General features: G+C 34.8%; 1 protein-coding gene across 2 annotated transcripts in view; it reads right to left on the minus strand.

The window, feature by feature from the left end:
• Nucleotides 1–21,685, minus strand: part of LOC141545636 (WD repeat-containing protein 19-like) — a 128,156-nt gene that overhangs the window by 26,542 nt on the left and 79,929 nt on the right. For both annotated transcript variants that reach the window (XM_074272773.1, XM_074272774.1), the window contains exons 25-29: nt 18,779–18,903; nt 18,210–18,322; nt 13,342–13,410; nt 8,679–8,756; nt 4,439–4,535 (exon numbers count right to left, since the gene is read on the minus strand). In XM_074272773.1, the coding sequence (XP_074128874.1) occupies nt 4,439–4,535; nt 8,679–8,756; nt 13,342–13,410; nt 18,210–18,322; nt 18,779–18,903 (482 nt within the window). The remainder of the gene's footprint in view (nt 1–4,438; nt 4,536–8,678; nt 8,757–13,341; nt 13,411–18,209; nt 18,323–18,778; nt 18,904–21,685) is intronic.

Here is a 21,685-nt window from a genome sequence, read left to right on the forward strand (position 1 = left end):
AGAAATTATTAGCTACACTGCCTTTGACAGGAAGAGACCTCCAGCAATTATTTCTATAACTCAAAGGTCACTAAGATATCATTGCTTCTGTGCTAGGGCTGGTGATCCATTTCCTGAACGAATTCGTTTTCTATCCAGATAGTCTTTAGTCTCTAGAGAAATCTCCACCCAAATGCTTTCCACTATGGTTGCCCCTCTGGTTCCTAGATTTCCTCATACACATATATAAAATATGTATGTGTGTATATATATCCACACTTTCTTACCATAGAGTCCTACCCTATGCCACTTCCTTTTACCTACTTTGTTTTCAGCAAGGTATGTCTATCTAGACCTATTTTCAAGTCTTGAGTTTTATCTCATCAAATCAGTGATATGGTTGAATTTGTCTAATTCTTTAGTTCTTTTTACTTTTGGCTAAATTTTGGGGCATTTTTATATATAGGATTTTAAAGAAACTTCTTTTATTATTGGTTCCTTTCTTGGATTTTCAGAACTATGAATTTCAGGTACCTCAACTGCTATTTTTCCTTAATTGGAGCTGCCACTATGGAATCAAGAATGGTGGGTGTATATAGTTTTCTTTCCCCATCCAAGTTTTTTTTTGTTTATGATTTAGTTTATTATATACATTTTTATCAGCATTTATTAGGTATCACTCCATCTATAATCAAAAGACTGTCATTCCCGTTTTTAAATGGTGGTCCAGAAATTCAAATCCTATTTTTAGAAAACACCCTATTAGTTATATGTTTTTCCCCAAATTGGTTTTCTCTTCTTCATCTTTTGCTTTCAAAAGGCAGGAGTAGAGAAAATATAAATTTTGGTCCTCTGATCATAAATTTTCTTGCCCAAGACTCTAATCATAATAACAAGGGATTATTCAGTCAAACATTTATTTAAGTGCCTACTATGTGCCAAGTACTATACTAATCATTAAGGATACAAACATAATCAAAAGACAGTCCCTAACCTTCAAGAAGGTTACACACTAAGACAGAAGATAACATACAAAAAGGAAGGAGTAAAAGGAGAAGGGAAGAGAAACAGTATCTGGAATGGGGGCATCTAGGAGAAATCCAGAGGAGTGCAGCTAGCTGGGAAATGAAGAGATAGATGACTCAAGTCCCCTTGTTAAACAGAGGTTTAGAAGAGAAGCTTCCATCCTCTAATCAGAGGACATTATCAGAGTCCCTGTGGGTAGATAGTAATATTTTTATATTTTAATATTAAATTTTATTTATTGACATCAATTATTAATATTGATTTCTTATTAACTTTTAATTTAACTTCAGCTAATAAATTAATTTTATATTATATAGTAATATCTTAATACCAAATTTTATTTATTGACACATCAATTATTAATATTAAGTTTTTAATTTAATTTCAACTAATAAATTAAGTTTTTATATTTTATAGTAATATTTTATTTTTAATATTAATTTTTATTTATTGGTTTATCGATTATTAATATTGATTGTTAATATTAAGTTTAAATTTAATTTTAATAAATTCAATTTTTATATTTTAATATAATTTGTTTCTTTGTAATCTCATTTATTTTGTTTTATGCATTTAAATATTTAACATTTTATGCATTATTAAATGTTATTACTAAAGTAAATTAAATATTAAATTGTTTAAGCATTTATACAGTCTGCCAAGAGATTTGTGACACAAAAAAGGTTAAGAGCCCATATAACAGAGCCAGAGGGAAAAGTGAAGATTAGAAAAAATCTACCAGTAATATCCTGAAAGAAACCCTAAATTGATGATCCAGAAATGTCATAACTAAAAATCAGAGTTTTTAATTTAAAGAAAAATATTATAAGCAGAAAGAAACAGAACAAATACAAAGGACCATCATCAGGAGATGAATAGATGGATAGATGGACAGATAGATGACAGATGGACAGATCCCCTATAAATGAAAGGGAATCTTGGAATATGATATTCCAGGAGCTGGAAAAAAAAAAGTTTCCAAACAAAAATAACTTATTCCGCAAATTCCAGTATAATTCCACAGGAGGAAAATTTTTTTTTTTAGTAAAAGAGATACATTTCAAACATTCTATTGAGAAAACAAAAGCTAGGTAGAATCTCTGAAATGCAAACATAAGAGGTAAGAGAAATCTTGAATGATAAATATATTTGAGCTTATTGAAAGGCTAAAAGGTAATAAAATATTAGGTAGAAAAGAGTTCATTGTTTCATCAAAATCCTACTATCATTAAAGAATCAAAGAAGCACCTTGTTATAATTTTGGACTGTTTAGCTTTATTTAAAGTAGTAAAGGAAAGAAAAAGAAAAGAAATATACTAGGGAAGAAAAGAAGAGGAGGGAAGAACTTACTATTTAATACAATTATGGCACATCAGAAGAACAATATAAATATGGAGGTAGGGATGGTAGAGGAGAGTAGGTATTTCATGAATCTTATTCTTAAAATTAATCTTACAATAAAATAAATAGGGAAATAAGCAGATACAAAAAATGGGAAGAGATATAATCTAAGAGAGGCTAAAATTGAGGAAAGAATTATCACAAGCAAAACAATCTAACTACAGATAACAGATTATAAAAGGGAAAATGATAAGATAAGAAAGGCAGACTTGTATCTGGGTTGAGTGAAAAGAGGGGAGGCAAATAAGTAGGATGGGATGACTCCAACTATATGTAACAGGACCATGTCACAGAGAGTGCCACCAATGACATCTCTCCTTGTGGAGATTTTGAGCAGCCTCTCTCCTCCTTCTAGGAGTGTTGAGTAAGTAAAATGGAAATGCTCTGAATAGGTTGAAGAACACATGTAGATATTTTTCAACTAGTTCAATAGCTACCCTCAAAGTAAAGAGAAGTTTCTTCGACTCTAGAGACATTCAAACTACCTTATCCGCTTCAGTAACTTCTGGGTTTCCCTGACCTTCTTTGGGGAATTTATGGGGAACTCATGGGAAATTAAGAGATTGGAGGGGAGCCTATAACCTTGTGGATTCAAAAGCATTCCAGAGCTCATACTTGGAGCCAGTGTAACATCAATGGCCAGAGGAGCAATGAGTGACCTCCAACAGACCAGCCAACCAGCCCATGATAACTACAAAGGCTACCTAGGAATTGAGGCAAGTCGAATCTATTCTTCTCAGAATTATTTGGGGAAATGTTTGTCCTTTATTTTCACTGTAAGTAAATATCTCTCTATAAATGTTCATTGATATTAAATGGTTAGAATTGGGATACTAGTCGCTTGTAGCTAACAATGACAGGAACAAAGAAAGTAGGGGCTCAAGCAATAAAGACACTCCAACCATCTTCTTACCTCTCCTGCCATTACTCCCGGAAAAACTGAGATTTAAGATGTATTGGCCTGGCTCTAGGACAGTGAGACTACATTACATATAGATAATTAAGGTTAACTTTAATCCCCTTCTTTCACCGCTAATTGTTTAATAAAACAAGTAGTATGAGAGCAAAGTATGTGACAGAAAGAAAAACACATCTAATAAAATAAAGGGGTATCATATCAGAATGAATCCAGAAACATTTGTTAAATATAAATATTCACACAAAGTTAAGATGAGGGCCTAAAATAGAATATATTTTGCTTCAGCAAAAATTCAAGGATGTCAAAAGTGATCTCAATTAAGACTAAAATCAGACATGATTATAATCATGTTGTATCTGAAGACTGGATTGGAGTAGTTCTCATGGTGCTGAGCACATGAGCTATATATATTCAGTACCAGGAAGAATATGAGCCCTGGCTCCTTGCTAAGGGTAATTACTATCTAATACTGACTACTCCACACTGTAGTTTTATTTTGTCCCTTTGTTATTTTAAAATTTAAACAACTACTTTATTACAAATTGAATTTTTATATATGGTGTATTGTTCTGGTACTGAGCTTAACTCTTCTCACAGTTGATATGCAGTTAAATTCTACAAATCTTTAGATGTAGTTTATCTTTGTTATCACTGTATTGTTTCATTTTCACAGAATTCAAATAAAGCATTGTGTATAGCAATGGTTGTATAAACTTCAATGAATTTGCTTGTAAATTCTCAAACTATGATAGTTCCCTGAATCCATTATTATTTCATAGCCATAAATACTTCCCTTTACAAGTACACATCACAGTCCAATCTGTGTAAGTCTTGTCCATGACATCTCCTGGCTCCTACTAACCAAGAATCTCAGGTCATACACGCTTTTTATCAAGAGGTCTAATCATATATGGACCGCCCAAGGAGGCAAAACACACCACCTATATCCCCAGGTAGTGTTCCAATATAACCTCTTGCTACAATGTAAGTTTAAATTAAAACACAAACTATGATTTGAACAGACCAGCAGAGAAAAATGAAAGAAAGAAAATCCTTTGCCCTTGACATAGTCAAAAAGGAAGCACTGGGTATAATGATAATAAGGCTACCTACCAGCAGACTGTTCCTCTCTGGCAATTATTATGGCAGTCTGGGCAGCTTCTCTGTATTGCTTCAACGCCATATACAGACGGAAGAGATATTTGGCATCCTTAGATCAAATAACATAATAAAATATGTTGGCATTATGTTGGTAATGCTCTATCATTATATATGTCCTAAGACAGTATATGGTTCAGACTACATTCAGTACCAGTTACACAGACTGTATTCAAACTATAGGGAGACGCAGTCCCAAACCCACATATCTCCTTTACATATAAACATATGTTATACATACATACATAAATATATATATATGCATACACACACATATTGGATACAGAAGAACTGGTAACCACATTCCCATCCCCATCCCCCAACTGCTTCCTGATTAGGACTTCTCTTCCCTTCTTTATATTCCCTTTCCTCCAGCTGTCCCCAGAATAGAGGTACAGTTTCTGCCTCCATCAGAACTGGTTCAGGACAAGGGCTACAGGACCAGTAGCAATAACAAAGGAGCCCCAGAACATTCTTCTCCCATTAAGGTTGGCTGACTTCTCTTGCTCAACAATGTCCCTGTCTGCTCACTAATACCCTTTATCACTAATTCCATCCTACCCTTTATCCCCAAAATTCAGATTATAGAAAATATATGTCACAGATAGCCTGGGTATATTTTTCTTGAAATGTGCATGATTTTTATTTACAGGAAGAATATATCACCGCTTGCCATGTGTTTGGATCTTGAGCCAATGAGCGGACAATCGTCAGCTACCAATACTCTTCTTAAACTGAGTTTTCAATAGTAAGCATTGTCTGAGCCCATTTATACTCACTTTTTCTAAATGATCCCAGAATGTACAAGTTGCTATCTTAGCCCACTTCATCATTCACAACTGCATCCTTCCTTCTCCTATCTACCTCAAGTCCCCCTTCCCCAAAGTCTTATTCCAGATCCTCACACACACAGCCCTCCATTGTACCCTGTGAAATGTCTGATCCAAAATTAACTTTCTTTTTTCACACTTTCCATCTTCTGGCATCAAGCTCCCTGGGCAAGCCAAGATGGCAGAAAGTCATGATAAGCAAGAAATACAATTGAACTGAATTGAACATGCCATAAATATGCTTATAAAGAAAAATCCCCAGGACCAGATGCATTTACAAGGAAATACTTCCAAATACTTAAATCCCTCAAATACTATGTATCCCCCAATACTATGTAAATTCTTTGACAAAATAAAGAAGTCCTACAAAATTCCTTCTGATACAAATAAGGTATTGATTGATATCTAAAAGGGAAACTAAAACAGAGAAAGGAAACTATAGATCAATTTCCCTAATGAATATTGGTACAAAAAAATTTTAATAAAATACTAGCAAGGAAATTACAGCAATATCACAAAGGTTTATACCATGAATCCTTCCATGATTTGATTATCATCTTTATGCAAAAATTGATTCTCAGATTTATATATCTTGCCCTGAACTCCAGTCTCACATATCACCAATTGCCTCTTAGATATCTCAAATTGGATAGTGTGTATGTGTGTGTGTGTATCTTATATGTCAAGCTTTTGCCTGTTGTCTTCTCAAGTAGAATACCACTTAGCTACCAAAGTGGTTTTCCTAAATCAAAGGTGTACAGATGCCAGTCCTGTACTTCATAAAGGCCAGTGACTCCATATTACCTCCAGGATCAAAGATGAAGTCTTCTATTTGACATTTAAAGCTCTTCTCCATCTGGCCCCTTCTTTTTTTTCCCAGTCTCCTTAAATTTTATTTGCCTGCACATACTCAAATCCAGCTACACTAACCTACTAAATGTACCATTTTCCAGAGCAAAAAGAAATAATTTCATGAACAGAAACTTCATTAATTTGACTTCAAAACTTCTGCTAATTTGGATATGGTACAAAATTCGGACAAAGTGTTAAACCTAATCATCATATATTTTCTCTCTAAAAACACTAGTCAACTTCATCGATCTATGGGGAAAAAAAATTTGCAAAAAATATTGTGGAAAGTTTACTATATGCTTGGAGTTTGGGGACAAAAAGATATTTAATATACCGAATTTGCCCTAGAGGAACATATTTTTCAATACCATCTCTCTCCTTATGGTTATTTGCATGTTATTTTCTCAATATATCTCTTATCTAATTTGTCTTACAATGCCATTATAGTTATATTTTTAGATACTTTAATATCTTACATAGCATCTTGATCATATAAAACTATCCCAGGCTGTTAGGATTACTAAGTGAGAACTGAGGTTGTCTGGACAGTGACAAGGTGAGAATTCAGGTTTTCTGGACAATTACAAGGTGAGAACTCAGGTTGACTTGATAGAGGGGGCAAGCTCATTGGCTGGGGTGGTTCTTCCCAGAAGCCCTTGCATTATCCCACACCCATTCTCTGGGAGAATAAAAGAGAGGACTCTCAGAGATAGAAGAAGACTCTCTGCATTACATCAGGCCTGACGGGGCTCTCTGCAGGAAGGGAAGTCACTTCTAAGGACAAGAGTTAACAGCAACTGCCTGGAGACAACGGTTCATTACAGGAAGAAGAATCTGTCTGAGAGATTTGAGTAGACACAGCAGATCTCTTCCCAGAGAGTGATCCGGCAGCTTCTGGAGACGACAGCTCGCTACAATTGGCGCCCAACGTGGGGCAAGGACTTTTGCTTATCCTGACAAGAGGAGCTAGACCAGACCTTTGCAATTTGGCGCCCGAACAGGGACTTACACTTGGGGAGAATACAGGCCTTTTAAACCAACAGGGCTGTGTCCAGTGCAAACAATTCCAATGTAATTGCCAGATGATGAGAAGAGATTTAGAAAGTGGTAAATAGAAGGTAATTAGATAGGTTAACTGCTTGGGAGAGAGGGTTTGCTTGTATTTCTTCAGCAGGAGAAGGAATCAAATGGGTGCCAACGAGTCATATTCGCCTTGTCCATCAGAGAGAGACAGAAAAAGAGAAAGACCTCAAAATAAAGGAGAAGATCTAAGAAACATTTTACACTGAAAGAGCATGGCTAATAAAAAGACTGTTAAAGAACTTTAAAACCAGCAGGAATCATTGGACTTCCTCACACAAGATGAGACTAATGGACAATGGATTTATGGACATTTATAAATTTTCAATTTATGATTATTTGATTATGTTATATACTTCTAGCATGCGTTATGTTACTATGTTACTATATGCTTATGTAATTTATGTAATTATCTGTAATACTTCCCATATTGATGGATTTATGTTTCAAGGTCATTTATGTAATTATCTGTAATACTTCCCATATTGATGGATTTATGTTTCAAGGTCATGACTGTCCTATGTTCTAAATCAAAAGAAAGGGGGAGATGTTAGGATTACTAAGTGAGAACTGAGGTTGTCTGGACAGTGACAAGGTGAGAATTCAGGTTTTCTGGACAATTACAAGGTGAGAACTCAGGTTGACTTGATAGAGGGGGCAAGCTCATTGGCTGGGGTGGTTCTTCCCAGAAGCCCTTGCATTATCCCACACCCATTCTCTGGGAGAATAAAAGAGAGGACTCTCAGAGATAGAAGAAGACTCTCTGCATTACATCAGGCCTGACGGGGCTCTCTGCAGGAAGGGAAGTCACTTCTAAGGACAAGAGTTAACAGCAACTGCCTGGAGACAACGGTTCATTACAGGAAGAAGAATCTGTCTGAGAGATTTGAGTAGACACAGCAGATCTCTTCCCAGAGAGTGATCCGGCAGCTTCTGGAGACGACAGCTCGCTACACCAGGCCAACTTAACTATTTACAAACACCACTACTAGTATCAACTTCACTCTCTACCCTACTTTGCTCCTAAGTTTCTGATTCAACATCAAGGTAACTAGGGATAAGAGGTTGAATAAGCTCCCACCCACATTCTCCCTACCTCACATATAAATGCTATATTCTGAGCAGTGAGATTACCTTTTCTTTTACAAAATTCAACTTGTATACTTAAATCTTTAAAAACTGACAAGTTTTCTATGTGTTCTGACTTTAATTAAACTTTTTTTTTCTTTTAAAACTTTGTAATTCAAACTTTTCACCAACTCAAATTACTTCTTTCATTCTACGTTAATCTGTATTAGGAAGATTTTTTACAATTTTTAGTAGGTTATGATAATGGGAGTCAAGTAGATTTAATTTGGGTAGGAAACTTATGTGAAAGAATTTGATACAACAGAATATTTCTGAAAATAGCACAAGTAAGATGACTTTAGTACCTTGGGCATGCCATCACTTTCACCCATAAGATGATCAATGAGTTGATTGGTCAGTGATTCATCATTTGCCTGTCCAACCTATTAAAAGAAAACAAAAGCAATTACTTTTAATATTTCTTTCAAAATTCTTTAAGCTTTATCATCCAAATACAAATACAATTTAATATAGCTAAATAGAAATCAGTCCAGATATTATTAATGAAAATAGATATCAAGAGGTCTTCATGTTTCACTGAGTTTATTACTGCCACTCTCTCCTTCTCTGTAAGCATGTCCAATGAAAATAGTTATCTAAGGTTGAAGAAAAGTGGTAGGGGGCAGAAGAAATTAATTTTGTATACTTCTAGATACAAATCATGAATTTAACACCTGCAAAGCCATTAAACCAATCCCAAAAGAATTCAGTGTCAGAATTTGTGGTCATAGCAATCTTAAATTTCTTTCAGGTTATTTTCTGGAACTATAAGGTGCAAAGAATGAGTGATGGCCAAATGGATCTCCCACAGGACTATGAAGTATGAGTTGATAATTGATAATTGATAAATGTGATTTAGGTTCCTTATTTTGAGTGACTTGATCATGTCATATAAGGACTTAATAGTGGGAGAGAAATTAAATATAATTTTCCTTTATTAAAAATGAAGGTTTTTGATAATGAATAGTGCTCTTCTTTCTGTTTCCATAAAAAGATACCAGAAGTAAAAGTAAGGGAGGAGAGGAAAAAAAATTGAATTTGTCATCTTTTAATAGCTACTATGCAAAAAAGTTAAATTATTAACTTTTTCTTTTAAAGTTAAAAATAAATCACAAAATCTTAGAAGTTGGTTGAGACCTCAGAATGGAAAATCTTTCTACAGAATCCATTAAGATAGGCTCCACCTGAATGCCTCCAATGAGAGTGAGCACCTTACCTTCTGAGGAGTCCATTCAGATTTGAAAATCTAACTGCAAAGAAATGTTCTCTTACATATGGGCATAAATCATTACCACTGCAGTTTTTGCTGCTCTTTTGGGGCTAAGTAAAACAAGTTAAATATCTCTTCTATATGACAGCCCTTCAAATACTTGAAAGCAAGGGACCATGTTCTCCCACATCTTCTCTTCTCTGGGCTAAACATCCCAAGTTCCCTCAGTATGATCCTCATGACATGGTTTTTAGGCCCCTGCTAAACTTTATTACTTACTCTCTCTTATGAATCTAGTCTAATTTTTTCACTGTTATTCCTGAAATATTGCATATAGAACAAAACATAATACTTCACATGTAGTCTGAACAGAGCAGGCAACAGTAAGAACCATCTTCATTATGGATATTCTGTGAAATACAGAGAAAATGGTAATTTGGATGAAGCATCAGGCAGTGGGAGAGGTCATCATGTCCAATGCGGCGGGAGAGATACTTTATAGCCTCTCTTTCATAACCTTGAAGGATTTTGGCTAAACAGAAGAATTTATATTTTATCCTAAAAGGAAAAGGAAGCCACTGGAACTTAATTATGGAATTTCCTGAAGTCTGAACTTCAGGAAAATTAACTTTTAGCAACATTTGACAGCTCATTTGGATATGTGGAATCAGGAGTTGAGGATGTCACAATTATGAAACTGGCTAGAATTATAGTGACAACCTCAATGGAAATAGGCACGTATGGGAAAAGGGAAGGTTTTGGAGAAAAGATATTGACTTCCATTTTGGACACATTAAGTTCGACATCAAGCATAAGAAATCAAATAAGAAATTTCCTATAGACAGTTGTTTTAAGATGAAAGCATAGAAGGATTAAACATTTAAAGAGTGTCTACTATGTGCCAGTTATTCCGCTAAGTTGTTTTCCAAATGTTATCTCATTTGATCATCATCATTGCCTTGAAAGACAGATGCTGTTACTGTCCCCACTTTACAGTGGAGGAAGCAAAGGCAAACCAAGGTAAACTAAGTTGCCCCAGATCATATAGTGATGTAAATGCAAGTTTTGCTGACTGCAGGCACTGGAGTTTCCCAACTGTGTTCTGCATGTGACTAGAGACATAGGAATCATCTCTCCAGGGATGGTGGCTGCAATGGGCAATGTCCACCTGCTACTACATGGCTCCTAGCATCTCTGCTAGGCTGGCCTTATTATCATTGCTCTCTCTCCCATTCTAGGGTTCCTTCCCTATTACCTCCAGAGACACCACAGTTTCCCCTACACTTAAAAACTGTGGCTAGATACCTCTTTGCCCACTTGCATCCTCTTGGGCCTCTTCCTTGGGAAGATGACCTTTTGGGGGCATCTCCTCCTTCCCTAATCTCAATCCCCGGCAATCTGGTTTCCCATCACACTAGCTGAGATGGCCCTCTTTAAAGGTACCTCAGAATGGCTGTGCCCCACTGCTCCCTCTGATTCTGTTAAATACCCCTCCTTTCTGGGGTTCCATGACCCTGCTCTAGGGGAGCTGCCTTCTTGGCCTGCAGCTCCTGGTCCTTCTTTTACTACCCTACATGAGGAGGCCGAAATGCTCTTTGGTGGACTGGGCTGCTTTCCCCTGCTTGGTTTTCTTTGCCACTTAAAATAGGTCTATGAAGAACTAGCAAGCCAAAAATTTAGGGAAATTGCTCTTTGGGGATGGCATTCTCTTCTTGGGCTGTGTTGTGGTAAATGCACAAATGAAGGGGAGCAGTGCTTTATTTGAATTAGCAATTAGCAATTAGAATAATGGTAAAGACACAATTCCTAAATATTTTTGTTGCATTTTATTGTACTGAATTGCATTCTAATTCTGAACCTGAATCTCTGTTCTGTCTCACCTAGACCTAGTCCAGAACATTTTAAATTAGTCAGCAGGAATTAGCAATGAAGAATTGGTGGTTCACTTCAGTATTGAAGGAGAGGAGAAGGAGAGGAAGAAAGGGCACCTCAAGTGACTGGATAGGTAGAAATGGGGCTCTGACAGCCTGTGACTATAGTCCTCTTGGAAATGGATAAGCAAACCTCTTCAAGGGATAAGCAGAAGGTCTTTTGACTCTCTAGGATTAAGCACTGAATGCTTTAGAAAAGCTTAATAGGGAAACTAAAAATACAGCAAGGTTCAGTATCCCCTGGCTTTTGATGACAGTTTTTATCAAAGCTGAATTGCCAGCATATGGAAAATGGAAATAAATTGTCTTTATGTGTTCAGCACTTTGATTTTTATAGCAAACTCCTTGAAAGCAGAGAAGATTGACAAGTGATGGAAAATACTATCCATATCCAAAGAACTATGGAGTCTAAAAGTACAATGAAGTGTACTATTTTAACATTTTTTCTTTCTCAGGGTTTTCCCTTTTATTCTGATTTTTTTAACAACATGTGAAAATATGTTTAATATGATTGTATATATATATATAATCTATGGGAAGGGGAAAGAGCAGCTGGAAGAAGGGAGGAAAAACAATTTGGAATTCAAAAAACTGGATGTTGAAAATTATCTTTACATGTAATTGGGAAAAATAAGATATAATTAAGTGGAGAAGGAAAAAGAAAGCAGAAAAGATTATGGATTTAGTATAAATACTACAGTACAAGTGAAAAAGCACTGCTGTCAAGAACTGATAGGCTGCAGGGGAAAGCATGATTTCTGACCCAAGGTTATACTGGACAAACCCTACAGAAATTAGGTCTACAAGGGAAGAGAATAGAGCTGTGAGAACTGATGGAAAAAGAACCTTGAACTTACCCCACTAATATCCTATCAGAAATACTATTGCCTAGGGAGCTCTGGTGTTATTCTCACTTTCAAACTTTTACTAGCTCTCCACTAGTTTTCTAGCAGAGACTACCTCTTCTTCTCCAACACCACTGTAGTTCAGGGCTTGATTACCTACCTCCTAAACTATCATAATGGTAACTGATCTCCCCTCTCCAATTCATCCTCCTTTCAGCTGTTAAAATGAATTTTCCAGGTCTGACAATGGAGTACTTCCCCCTCCCCACAAATTCAATAAATTCCCGTCATTTTCTATTACTTCTCTTATCAAGAATAATTTTTTTCTGTTTAACGTCTAAATGTCTTTACAACCTGTCCCGTTTGTATTTTTCCAGCCTTTTTAGATATTTCTTCCCTCCCTAAATCCTATGATCCAACCAGACAAGCCTACTATCTCATCTCTATACCTTTGATTGGCTGTCTCTTCTCATCCTTGCCTGTGTTTTCTCTTAAACTCAACTCTAATACCACTTCCATAAAAAGGCTTTTCTACTCCTCCAAAATTATAGTATATTCCTTCTCCCCAAATTACCTTATATTAATTTTGCATTTATTAAGTATATTCTCATATATGTACAAGTTGCCTCCATCTATTAGAATGTAAGCTCCTTAATAACAAAACAAAATTTTGCCTTTGTATTCCAACTGCTTAATACAGTCACTGGCACATTGTAATGGCCTAATATTTGTTGACAAATGATAAAGCCTATTGGAATTATACCTAGAAAAATATCACAAGGAAAACATTCAATGAGCTTTCTTAGATAAGGGTTAGCCTTACTACTCCCTGCCTTATCCACATATTCTATTCATTACTTGTGATTCATAGAAATATAAATACTACATTACCATGACAAATTCATTTAATTAAGTATGGGATTACTCAAAATAGAATGATAATTTTTTTTCTTAATTCTATCTAATCATCAACATTTCTTACCGTATCAATTGCCATTTCTATTGCCATGTTATCTTCTGTGTTTGAACATTTCAGGAAATGTTTTAAGGCCTGTAACAATCATAATTACATAAAAAGAATTAACAAATAGTATAAAGAATTAATCCATATTAATTATTCCATAATTGTTTAGTGTAACAGATGTGAATAAAGTATAAAACATTAATATCTAATTACAGACACAATTTTAAGAAGTAGTCTGTCATAGCAGTGAGGAAAAATATATAACAAATTTAGTTTATGAGCTGTTTGATTATATTGAAGTACCTACAATTCACTTCCAATTGCCAATTTCTTACTGTGAGGATTTTTATCTATTACTATTGTCTGTCTGAGTACAAAGTGAATTTTCTACTTCCATAGTAATACAGACATATATGACACTGGGCTTATTCAGTTCATTGTTTACATTACTGATGATCTGAAATGATTAGTCAAGGCTAGTCATTTACAATTTCTCCATGAATAAGTAATTAATGCTATTTATGTAGTCATATTTTACTCACTTTTTTCCTTTTCAGAAAAAGTCTAATTTTTATTAATATTTTTTATATTATAGAGCCCTATTTCTATACATATCCCTTCTTTTACTATAACCATGGTGTTATTGTATATAGTGCATTTAAAAGGGAAAAAATTCAATAAATAATAACCAGCATATCAACCACATATGAAAATATATGGAATGTTTCACATTCATAGTCTCTCAGCTCTATAATGAATGAAAGGAAGGAAATTAACTCCACTCTTCTCTAAGTCGCTTTTTCCCATAAATTCTCATATACTGTGAGGTTTGAATAAAATATGGTTTGAGAATGTTTTTCAGAACATACATATTTAATGAGAGAAGTGAGATTTTGTAATGACAAGGAGATATAAAGGGTTAATATGGGATAGTCTCAATGAGGTTAGTTTTAAACAGAGTTTAAAACTTTACATTTAATTTAATTCAACAAATATTTACTAAAAATCTAATATATGCAAGACACTATTTTAGGTGTTGAGGAGGGGAGAGAGAGAAGAGAGAGAGGAGAAAGAGAGAGAGAGAGAAACAAGAGAGAGGGGAAAGAGACAGAGAGAGAGGAGAGAGAGAGGGAGGGAGGGAGGAAGAGAGAAAGAGAGAATAGATACAACAATGAGCATGACAAAGATCTAGTACTCAAAGAATTTATAATGTGGATTAGAGGGATGAGGTATATATTTTTAAAGTATATAAATAAAAAGGACTAATGTTATAAATACCATGAGAAAAGAACAAAGTATTATGGGGAAAATCACATGTGGTTGGGATTTCTTGGAAAGTTTCATGGCATTTGAACTTCATCTTGAAGGAAGGATAAGATTTCAACGGCTAAAGCTATAATGAGAAGACATTTCAAGCAGAGAAAATGAAATGAACAAAGTCACTGAAGTAGGAAATTATGAAGCACATTTGGAATAATGAGTTATCTATTTTGCCTGATGCATAAAACTAATCCCTCTAAAAGAACTATGAGCAACTCAGCTGTCTCAGTGAAGAGATAATAATTGGGTTTAGGGGGTTTTCCCCTCTCTAATGCATCCTCCACATATGCCAAATTTATATTCCTAAAACAGAGGTTTGAATACATCATTACTTCAACTCAAGAAACTTGAATAGCTCCCTATTGTCTCTAATACAAAATATTAAACTCTGTTTAGCATTTAAAGTCCTTCACATTCTTGCCTCTACCAGTCTTATCAAACTTACTTCTTAATGATCCAGTCATTCTGGAGACCAATTTGGAACTACACCCAAAAGACTATAATTTGTGCATGCCCTCTGATCCAACAAACTCACTACTGCTTTTGCATCCCAGAGAGATCATAAAAGAGGGACAAGGACCCACTGGTGCAAAAATTAATATTAATTCCCTTTGACTTCTCTAGACAGCAACTGTCCATGTTGGCCTTCTCCTACTTCCTTAAGTCTCCATGACACCAAACTTTACTACAAAAATGTTTGTGGTAGCCCTCTTTGTAGTGTCAAGAAACTAGAAACTGAGTGGATGCCCATCAATTGGGGAATGGCTAAATAAGTTATAGTATATGAATGTTATGGAATATTATAGTTCTATAAGAAATGACTAACAGGATGATTTCAGAAAGGTCTGGAGAGACGTACAGGAACTGATGCTGAGTAAAGTGATCAGAACCAGGAGATCATTGTAATGGCAACAGCAAGATTATGTGATGATCAACTCTGATGGATGTTCATCAACAATTTCAATAGATTTGTGATTAAAAAAAAAGCCATTTACCTCCAGAGAGAGAAGTCTGGAGACTGAAGATGGATCAAAGCAGAATATTTTCACCTTGTTATTGTGGTTCAGTAGATATTTCCTGTCTTTCTAATCACTATTCTGATGAAACACTTACTTTCTATTCTTTTTCCTAATTCCCCTGCTATACTGACACATTTGTGTTCCATAAGGTTCTGTGTTTTATCTGTTCTTCTTTTCACTCTATATTCCTTTTTTTCTTTAGCAATATCATAGCCTCCCATGGCTTCAACTATTATTTTTACATCGATATTCCCAAATCTAACATTCCAGCCCCGAACTTTTTCTTTAGTTCTAGAAAATATTCTTAAATGTCTATAGAACTACTCAATCTGAATGTTCCAATGGTACTTTAACTTAATACATGGATATCACTCAGAAATCTGATTATCTTTTGGATTTCTCTGCCCTTGTTAACAGCACCACAATTTACTCATGTTTGAAAATTCAATGTTAACTTTGTTGCCTGACTTTTCCCTCAACCTCACTTCTAGTAGTCAGTCTGTCAATGGACATATTTAATAAAATGATTTGCAATGTGCCAGACACTGTGCCAAATGTTCAAGATACAAATAAAAGCAAAAAAAAAAGACAATCTTTGTCTTCAGGAATTTACATTCTGATGGGGAACTGAAATGGGAGTGGAGAGTGTCAGAAGAATTCTCCTCAAAATGAAGAGTCCTGTAGAATTCACCAATGACAGAAAGGGCCTGCAGGAGTTTGGGCTCTTGTCAGCTTGCTGCTCCCACCTCTGAAATCTCTCAAGCAGGGACTCTAAATAATGGAGAGGATAAGGTAGTGCACTGTAAGCATAAGGAAGGTTCATGGGATAGTAAAGACCTAAGTTCAGATTCCACCTCTAATGAGAGCAACTTCACCTCTCCTAGTCGGGATAATTCTCATTCTTTACTTTTATAATCACCTGCCCTATTTATTCAGTGTTTTAGCTTCATAACCAGTCGTCTCACACTTTTTGTCTCTCCCTGTTTATTCAACCTATTATATCACTGTCCAGCAACCTGTCAGGGATGTGAAGACAGAAAAAAGTCAATTCAGATGCACCAAGTGATTAAAAAGTTAGCACACAGAGAGAACATATAGAGCTAGTAGACTCCTTTTTTTCAGAAATATGGTAGTGAAAAGAAAAAAATAAATAGGAGAATGGCTTGAGACCATAATCGGATCAAGAAAAAGTCAAAAAGTCTTTGAGGGAATTTTGAAGTATGCTTTTAGCTCCAGTGTCAGCAACAGTTCACACTATTGTGGGGTTTTTAACTTCCTGTCAACCTTAGGGCCAGTTAAACTGGGCCTGAAGGACAGAATTTTAGAACACATCCTTACCCTACCTAGACTTTGCTGGCATGCTAACATTGATTGATCTGCCTCTGGATAAAATGACAAGAAAATAAAAAGAACTTAACCTTTTTCTCAGCTTGAACCATCTCACTGATCTGTAAAATCATCCCACCAAATTACCTAACAAGTCAGTCATCTATTTGGTAATACAATACTTTATGCCTGTTTGACCCACAAACTGGTTGAGAACAATAAACGTTTGTTAAAATGGCTCCATGATTCAGTCATGTTTATTTGGTCATGGCTCAGCCCCATTGCCTTCCTCTTGAAATTTATTCTATCCACATTTTTACTCCAATCCTTTCATATGAATTAAATCATGCTGATGACTTTCTCTGCCAACTGTGGCTCTCCTCCTTAATCTTTTGTTTGTTCTTAAAATAATTGCTTATACCAGTAAGGAGGGCCTTGCAAAAAATATTGGTTACTAAATATTTGTTTAATAGAATTAAGTTAAAATATCTGACAGTTATTAGAAAGTTGAACAAATTACAATTTCATTACATGTCAATGGCTCAAAATGAATTTAAAAGGAAAAGAAAGTCCCAGGATCATTGCTGAACTTAATACTCTGGCACACAAAGTACAAAAGTAAGAGAAGTAGGACTAAATATAAACTTTAGCATTTAAAGAAGTTCAAAGTTCCTATGCCAATAATCAAAGATAAATGTAAATGCTTGCTTTATTAAGTTCAGAATTTAAAAAAAAAAAGACTAAGGGTTCCTGGACAATGTGCAATGAAAAAATGCTAAGTTAAGAAAGTAGAGTACTAATGAGGGTAGTAATGAGTAAGCTGAATCTGGAACTGGATCTTAAGAGTGGGGAAAAAGGAATGGGAAACTGGGTTTGAATAGTCTCTTCTCCAGATTTTTGGTATTTTGGAAAAATAAGGTCTGAGAGCCTAGGCCAACCAACTAAAGGAGATGGAGAAGGCAAAGAGCTTAATGGTTTCAAATACCATGGAGTGGAGGGAACAGCACATTAAAAAGGAAAAATGTTATTGCCTTTGTAATAATCTTGGGAGAAATCTAGTTATTAAAAGGGAAAAATAGAAATCAGTTAAGGGATCACCCAAAGTGATGTGCAGAAAGACAGGAAAATCTGGAAGTAAATTATGCATACACGTCAATGATCTCATTTCTTCCAAAACTATCTCTAAAATTGAGCCAATGATATTTTCAGTTAAAGACTGACCCGTGCATACTGGCCACACAGCAAAAAGAATTTTCCAGCTGAAAAATGTTTCTTTTCTCCTTCAAAATATAAAGCAATGCTTTGATAATCTTCATTAGTAGTATCTTCAGAACCTACAACAGAAATAAACTAAATATAATTCTACATCTTCAGTCCCAGAAGTGTATTAACATTGCCAACTCTTCCTACCCGCCTCCAAAATCATTTAGTCCCAATGGAATTATGAAGCAGAGAAAGGTCTAAGTGATAGCTTCAGCCATAAAGTGTGACAAGGCAAAAAATGGTCTATGTGGGTTTTATATCTGCCTAAGTCTTCCAGGGAATATAAAATGGAAGAAAAAAATGTAAAGTTCTATTTTTTTTATTTTCCTGCTCTACCCAGGGAACTGAGTTCACTTTAATTAAGAATAGAGAAGAAATTATTGATTTAAAAAAAAAGAGAATCACAATAAGAGGAAAGAAAACAGAATATGGAAACAAAGGAGAAATGCTTTTATACTGAAGACATTTACAAAGTTTTATGTAGCATTTAAATGAAAATTATCCCATTAAAGTTTCACAATATTTACCAATAATATCAGCATAAAGTTCCATCTGATTATGCTGCTGGGCCAATGTGAAAGCTTCATTATTGCACTTGGACATTACCAGAAATTGGATAGCAGAACCATAGTCACCCAGCTGGAGGAAGAATCTAATTCAAATACAAATATATATGACATAAAAATAAATAAAAACTTAGCACAGAATTGGCTGAAAGCATGATATCCAGGTTCCAGAACCCTCCCCCATCACTCTTCATGCTTCTTGCCTTCCTCTGATGTTATACATCAGCAACTATGAATAAATTCAACTATCAATATTAGCTATCATTGACAGTGTGTAGATATATATAATTTTTATCCATTCACCCAATTACAAAAAAAGTTTCCCTGAAAATAACTCAATAATATCATATCTAATGGTTTTCCTAAGCCAAAGTTGAATTCTCTATCTTTTCCATTCAGGGTGTAATAGACTTGGAGTTAAAACAATTCCTGCATTGAAGATGTGGAAGAAAAAAGAATAAGACCATAAACCAATTATTCCTTGGAGTCTCTAGAGTTACCTTAGAATATGTTTAAAGGGCTAAAAATGTCTTGCTAGTGACAAACTTAAAAACTTAAGAAAATAAACTTCCAAAATGAGCTTTTTTATCTAATTTTTCCAGGCTAAATGTGGTCCCTAAATATTAAAAAAAAAAAAAAAAAAAAACTTAGTAACTCATATCAAAAAAACAAAAACTAGATTATGACTAGTAATTAATATGTGGTACACTGAATTTGTCCTTCAGTACCTATATCTTGGAAAGGAACTGAGGTTTAAAAAAAATGAAGTGGGCCAAGAATCAAATAGGGGGAGAATGGCCTAGATTGAATTTTGGGAAACTGTGCAGTGTCTTCAAAAATGCCAGGATGTTCTCTAATAATAAACTGCTTTTTTTGTTTTTAAGACCACCAGAGAGGAGAAGCTGTATGTCCACAGATCATTCAGACATGAATTCTATAAATGATTATGTTCTCCAATAAAGCAAAACTGTGAAGAATCTATAAAGCAACAAAAGACATATGGTGAATTTAAGTAAAACAAAAACACTGATGATTTGCATACAAAAAGTGTAAAAGAGAACATGATGAGAAAAAAGAAGCAGATCAGTCATTTGGTAGCAGGAGGAAAGCCTGAGTGCTTCAGTGCTACACACAAATTTTTTTTTTTTTTTTTTTTAAGCAGAGAACTTATGAAAGGGCGTAGACAAGAACCACATGATAAAAATGTATGGAAGAGTTGATGATCTAAACTAGTGGGGAAAGTAACCCTACACTGAAGAAACCACAGATCCTTTGAAGTATAACTTTCAAAACAGAAGAAAAGTCTGAAGAAGAAGAAGAAGGAGATAGGTAAGATGAGCAGAATATGTAGTTCAGGAACACTGTGATTAAACATTTTAAAAAACAAAAATAAGAAGTTAAGGGGGAAATATCTGATGTCATTTTCTCAAAAGTTTCCTCTTTTTCTTCCCTTTTCCCTGAATCATTCTGTATTTCTAAATTTTTCAATGTGAGTATATTAGTAACCTCTACCCCTCCATTTTCTTGAAATTTTTCTTTCTTTAATCTGCCCAAAGAGCTGAAAGAAGTAGCAGACAAAAAAACAGTTTGGCTGCATGACATTTCTATCCCACTGAAATCCAGTAGTATTTACACTGAATTTACATCTTCACTCAAACACAAGTTTTCCTTTGAAAACATCTTAAAATATAACTGAAAGAAAGAAAAGTTTTAACCACTGAGGTTCTGTCATCCACAACTATCTCCTTGTATTCTTATTATCTATAGATATGAAACCTTAGATAGTATCAGTCGTATTTCAATATACAATAGTCAAGAAAAAATTAGAAATATTAAGTGCCCTTTAAGATGTTAGATTGATCTTAAAATGTCTACTAAAGTTCTACATTTTAAATGTAAAATTTCCTACGAGTCTTCCTCCATTATAAAAATAACTTATTTGGGGGAGTTCAATTGAACAAGTATAAATAGAACCAAATTCCTTATCTGGATAGTCAAGATCTTTCATAGTCTGACTCCTACTTATCTTTCTAGCCTTACTTAGTCCCTTTTCAGTCACTTTTTGTTCCAGTTCAACCAAACTATTTGCTATTTCCCAAATACATCTCTCAGTTTATTTACTCTCTGAGAGCAAACAAGGTATGGCTGCACTGCATAGGCAGGAATAATTAGTCCTTTCTTCAACATTTTCTGTGACCATATGCAAATCACTTAATATTCGCCCCATCACTTAAAGACTATTAAACAGCTACCTGTTTGCCTACTATTTACCTACTATTAAACAGCTATCTATCTGTACATCTTTGTGAGTGGTATATCCAGGGCCCAGAATGTCCTCCCTACCATGTCCACTTAACTAAAATTCTAACTGTTATTCAAAGGTTAGTTCAAATACAGATTGTTAAATTCTTGAAAGTTGAAATGATCTCTCTTTCATCTAAACTCTCAAATAACTTTTTTTTAAATTATACTTCAATTCAAAGATCTTATCATATACAAGACACTGTTCTAGGTGTTGGGCATAAAAGAACAAAAGCAAAATAGTCCCTGCCTCCAAGGAGTTCACATTCTACTGAAAGCCAAGTATTGCTGGATACTTAAAGGGCCAAAGGAAAAATCAAGAGTGTTGCAAGAATTTTTGAGGAAGAAGAGATCATATAACTAAGGGAATCAGGGAAAGATTCATGGAGGAAAAAGTAGTTCTTATGCTGAGCCTTAAAAGAATAAGATTCCTGACTGACAAAATTGAAGATATCTAAACATGATGGATAGACTTATCAATAAGAACTGGGTTAAAATTCCACCTGACAAGCTGTGTAACCACTGATAAAAATCACTTAACCCTAGTCTTTTTCTCATCGATAATAT

Source organism: Sminthopsis crassicaudata, chromosome 6, assembly GCF_048593235.1.
Source record: "Sminthopsis crassicaudata isolate SCR6 chromosome 6, ASM4859323v1, whole genome shotgun sequence".
Taxonomy (NCBI): Eukaryota; Metazoa; Chordata; class Mammalia; order Dasyuromorphia; family Dasyuridae; genus Sminthopsis; species Sminthopsis crassicaudata.